The 5,000-nt window shown below is 46.2% G+C and overlaps 2 protein-coding genes across 2 annotated transcripts in view; one reads left to right on the top strand and one right to left on the bottom strand.

Moving 5' to 3' along the window:
• The window catches only part of LOC307073132 (transmembrane protein 87A), a gene marked incomplete at its 5' end in the record, with an annotated part of 15,959 nt that extends 15,262 nt beyond the window's left edge, over positions 1–697 (bottom strand). The window contains 2 exon segments of the mRNA XM_079732835.1: positions 472–525; positions 692–697. Of these exon segments, the coding sequence (XP_079588961.1) occupies positions 472–525; positions 692–697 (60 nt within the window).
• The window catches only part of capns1b (calpain, small subunit 1 b), a 5,002-nt gene continuing 8 nt past the window's right edge, over positions 7–5,000 (top strand). Inside the window, exons 1-11 of the mRNA XM_079731429.1 lie at positions 7–112; positions 694–748; positions 1,040–1,076; positions 1,880–1,972; positions 2,494–2,551; positions 2,887–2,951; positions 3,081–3,149; positions 3,632–3,710; positions 3,895–4,011; positions 4,399–4,457; positions 4,637–5,000. The exon at positions 4,637–5,000 is cut by the window's right edge and continues 8 nt beyond it. Coding sequence (XP_079587555.1) covers positions 702–748; positions 1,040–1,076; positions 1,880–1,972; positions 2,494–2,551; positions 2,887–2,951; positions 3,081–3,149; positions 3,632–3,710; positions 3,895–4,011; positions 4,399–4,457; positions 4,637–4,663 — 651 coding nt within the window. The 5' untranslated portion in view covers positions 7–112; positions 694–701 and the 3' untranslated portion in view covers positions 4,664–5,000. The remainder of the gene's footprint in view (positions 113–693; positions 749–1,039; positions 1,077–1,879; positions 1,973–2,493; positions 2,552–2,886; positions 2,952–3,080; positions 3,150–3,631; positions 3,711–3,894; positions 4,012–4,398; positions 4,458–4,636) is intronic.

Consider the following 5,000-nt stretch of genomic DNA (forward strand, 5'->3'; position numbering starts at 1 on the left):
TGGAACTTGTTCTCTGCTGCTCTTCTGAAGTCTGACAGTAAAACGGAAATACTGCATTCCGTTCTTCAGCGTCCTTGGAGCCGGTCGTCTTCTCTTCTCACCGCAGAACCCGGTAGGACCTCCTGCTCCTCAAGTTAGAGTTAGTTACTAGTAAGTAGTTAGTTAGTTAGTTGGTTAGTTAGTTAGTAGTATCGCAAATATACAGTGTAGCGCTGCGGGGGCTTTCGGGGTGAAGAATGCGGCATTCCTCTTTAAACACAGGAAGTGTTTGATATTTGTTTAGTCTGAGTGTGTGTGTGTGTGTGTGTGTGTGTGCGTGTGTGTGTGTGTGTGTGTGTGTGTGTGTGTGTGTGCGTTTATGTGTGTGTGTGTGTGTGTGTGTGTGTGTGAGTGACACCTGATCCTCCAGTAGAACTGCATTGTACTCTCTGTTGAAAGCCGAGGTAGCAGCAGGCCGACAGACACACTGACCCAGCGGTAGAGCAAGGCATCAGCCTGCTGCCAGGGCTGAGCGTTCAAATCCCACTGGGGCGACCCATAAACACACAGTGTTAAAGCTGCTAGCTATTACTACATGATATATGATATTCTCTCTCCCTCCCCTCTCTCTCTCTCTCTCTCTTTCTCTTTCTCTCTCTCTCTCACCCTCTCTCTCCCTCCCCCCCCCTCTCTCTCTCTCTCTCTCTCTCACAGACATAAAGATGTTTCTTGCTAAGCGTCTCATTTCAGGGATCATTGATGTTGTAAGGTGAGGACACGCCCCCATGGCCTAACCACATCACATAGACCTCACATCAACATCACATCAACATCACATCAACATCACATTAACCTCACATCACCATCACATCAACAACACATCAACATTACATCAAACCCACATCACATCAACATTACATCAACATTACATCCATCAACATTACATCACATCAACATTACATCACACCCATATCACATCAACATAACAGAATATCAACGTTCATCTGCATAGTTTTTGAGTATCAATAGCTTACTATAAATATCATTCTCTCTCTCTCAGCAACATTGATCCTGAGCAGTTCGTCCCCTCAGACCCTGTAAGTGAATGAATGATCATGTTCTATTCTTCAAATGTTTTCATAATGATAAATGTTATAATATATCATGTGATAATCCTTTTAACAATAGGAAGCCTCGGTGTGAGTGTGTTGGTGTGTGTTTGTGTGTGTGTGTGTGTTTGTGTTAGTGTGTGCATATGTGTGTGTGTTAGTGTGTGCGTGTGTGGTTGTGTTAGTGTGTGCATGTGTGTGTGTGTGTGGGGGGGGTTAGTGTGTGTGTGTGTTTGTGTGTGTGTGTGTGTGTGTGTGCGAGTGTATGTAAGCGTGTGTGAGAGTGTTTGTGTGTGTGTGTATATGTGAGTGTGTTTGTGTGTGTGCGAGTGTGTCTGTGTGTGTGAGTGTGCTTTTTTGAGTGTGTGAGTGCGTGTGCGTGTGTGTGTTTTTGTGATTGAGTGTGCGTGTGTGCGTGCGTATATGTGTGTGTGCGTGCGTGTATGTGTGTGTGAGTGTGCTTGCGTGCGTGTGTGTGTGTGTGTTTTTGTGAGTGAGAGTGTGCGTGTATGTGTGTGTGAGTGTGTCTGTGTGTGTGAATGTGCTTGTGTGCGTGTGTATGTGCTTTTGTGAGTGAGAGTGTGCTTGCGTGCGTGCGTGCGTGTATGTGTGTGTGTTTTTGTGAGTGAGAGTGTGCGTGCGTGCGTGTGTGTATGTGTGTGTGTTTTTGTGAGTGAGAGTGTGCGTGCGTGCGTGCGTGTATGTGTGTGTGTTTTTGTGAGTGAGAGTGTGCGTGCGTGCGTGTGTGTATGTGTGTGTGGGGGGTCTGTGCTGACCCCTCCCTGTCTCAGCCCCCCCCCAGGAGACCGTTGGCGTACGCTGAAGCCCACGAGAGCGATGAGGAGAAACAGTTCAGGAAGGTCTTCAGGCAGCTGGCCGGAGAGGTGAGTCTGGAACCAGTAGAACCATCAGAACCACTAGAACCAATAAAACCAGTAGAACCAGTAGGACCGTCAGAACCACTAGAACCAGTAGAACCATCAGAACCAGTACAACCAATAAAACCAGTTGAACCCTCAGAACCATCTCTCTGTCTCTCTCTCTCTCTCTCTGTCTCTCTGTCTCTCTCTCTCTCTCTGTCTCTCTCTCTCTCTCTGTCTCTCTCTCTCTCTCTATCTCTACATTCCTGCCTTTGTCTGCAGTGTGGCACTCCTTGTGTGTGTGTGTGTGTGTGTGTGTGTGTGTGTGTGTGTGTGTGTGTGTGTGTGTGAGTCATGCTGAGTCATGGGTGTGTCAACCAGTACAACCATTTGATACTGCGAAGGCCTGGAAAACATAAGAAATATGATGACTGGTCTTACTGGGATATACCCAGTAGAACCACAGTTTCTACTGGTCTTAATTTAATCGTATTTGCATAAATGAATGATTGTTTAATCATATTGTTCATGACGTGTGTTATCAGGACATGGAGGTCAGTCCCAAAGAGCTGATGGACATCCTCAACAGAATCATGTCCAGAAGTGAGTTTACACCTCATATAATAGATATTATACATGGTCATTATAATGATCATTATAATGATCAGTATAATGATCATGATCATTATAATGATCATGATTATAATAATGATCATGATCATTATAATGATCATGATTTTAATGATCATGATTATAATGATCATGATTATAACGATCATGATCATTATAATCACATTGTATATTATAATGTACATAGATATAATAGATTGTGATGTAGATCTAGATGTTGTAGATGACGATGTAGATCTAGATGTTGTAGATGCTGATGTAGATCTAGATGTTGTAGATGCTGATGTGCGACTGGTTCTTCTGCTCAGACTCGGACCTGAAGACGGACGGCTTCAGCATCGAGTCGTGCCGCAGCATGGTGGCCGTCATGGACGTATCCTTCCACGCCGTAATCTAGTCCCACAGTCCTGCTCCGCCTGTAGACCGTCTGGCCCAAGGGCAGCCGGGCAGGGGAAAGGAACCTCCAGCCTGTTTTGTTTGCCCTTTAACCTTTGACCCTCAGAGCGACAGCACGGGGAAACTGGGCTTCCATGAGTTCAAATACCTGTGGAACAACATCAAGAAGTGGCAGGTGGGTTTCTCCCTCTCTCTCTCTCTCTCTCTCTGTCTCTCGCTCTGTCTCTCTCTCTCTCTCTCTCTCTCTCTCTCTCTCTCTCTCTGTCTCTCTCTCTCTCTCCATCTCTCTCTGTCTCTTGCTCAATGTCTCTCTCTCTCTCTCTCTCTCTCTCTCTCTCCCTCTCTCGCTCTCTCTCAATCTCTGTCTCTCGCTCTCTGTCTCTCTCTCTGTCTCTCACTCTGTCTCTCGCTCTCGCTCTCTCTCAATCTCTCTGTCTCTCGCTCTATGTCTCTCTCTCTCGCGCTCTCTGTCTCTCTTTCTCTCTCTGTCTCTCTCTGAAATTCAAATTCAAAAAAGCTTTATTGGCATGAGAAATTTACATTACATTGACAAAGCAAGTACTGTCTCTCCCTCTTCTCCCCCCCCCCCCCTCTCTCTCTCTCTCTAACCATCCCTGTATACAATGTGTGTGTGTGTGTGTGTTTTTGTGTGTGCAGGGCTCCTATAAGAGGTTCGACGCTGACGGTTCAGGTGTGATCTCCTCCCAGGAGCTCCCAGCTGCGTTCAAGGCTGCAGGTGGGACTCTCTGATTGGCTGATTGGTTGGACTTCATCTTAACTACATTTCTATATCCTCAATATGAGAAGAGAGGCAATTATGAACATTTATAGTAAACATTACAGACTGTTGAGGTTGACATAATTCACTGTATATATTTAAGTGCGTGTGGGTGTGTGTGTGGGCGTGTGCGTCTGTCTAGGGTTCCCTCTTAACGAGCAGCTCTTCAATCTGATCGTGCGTCGCTATAGCGACGAAAGTGGCAACATGGACTTTGATAATTATGTCGGTTGCTTGGTCCGCCTGGACGCCATGTGCCGTGAGTAGCTGTGTGTCTGCCTGTCTGTCTGTCTGCCTGCCCTTCTGCCTGTCTGGCTGTCAAGATGCCTGTCTGTCTGTCTGTCTGCCTGTCTGCCTGTCTGTCTGTCGAGCTGTCTGTCTGTCTGTCTGCCAGTCTGTCTGTCTGTCTGTCTAGCTGTCTATCTGTCTGCTCGCTGTCTGTCTGTCTGTCTGTCTGTCTGCCTGTCTGTCTGTCTGTCTGTCTATCTGTCTGTCTGTCTGTCTGCCTGTCTATCTGCCTGCCTGTCTGTCTGCCAGACTCTGTCAGTTTATCTGTGTACCTATGACATTCGTTTTCAGTAAAAAGAGTGTGTGTGTGTGTGTGTGTGTGTGTGTCTGTGTGTGTGGGGGGGGGGGGGGCTTTCAGGAGCTTTTAAAACGCTGGACAAGGATAGCAACGGCACCATCTGCCTTGATATCAAAGAGGTGAGAAGCACTGATTAACCAGTTAATCAATTAAGTAATTTGTAATAGTAATTTGTCAATAGATTAACATTTGATACATGGATTAAGATGTGCTACATGTATGATTTAACTCTCTCCCCCTCTCTCCCCCTCTCTCTCTCTCTCTCTCTCTCTCTCTCTCTTTCTCTTTCTCTCCCCAGTGGCTCCAGTTGACCATGTATTCTTGAAGAAGAGGAGGAGCTGGAAAAGTCTTCACATATCTCCTTAAGAATCCCCCCTCTCTCCCCCTCCCTCCTCTCTTCTCCCTCCTCTCACCCCTCCCCCCCAGGCTTTAATATATACTTTAGACAAGTTGTTTACAGGAATACATTGGCTTGTTCTCTTTAGCGTTGTGTCGTAGCACAGAGGAGCATGCGCAGACCGGTGCTTATATATAGTTTGACCACTTGGTGTCGCTGTTATACAGCTGACGGCTTCCACCTCGCTTCTTCGCCATCATTCCACATAAAAAAATGAAGATGATCATTGTGTCCCTTGTCCTAAACTCTTAATAAATTCCACACA

Source organism: Pollachius pollachius (assembly GCF_949987615.1).
Source record: "Pollachius pollachius genome assembly, chromosome: 3".
Lineage (NCBI taxonomy): Eukaryota > Metazoa > Chordata > Actinopteri > Gadiformes > Gadidae > Pollachius > Pollachius pollachius.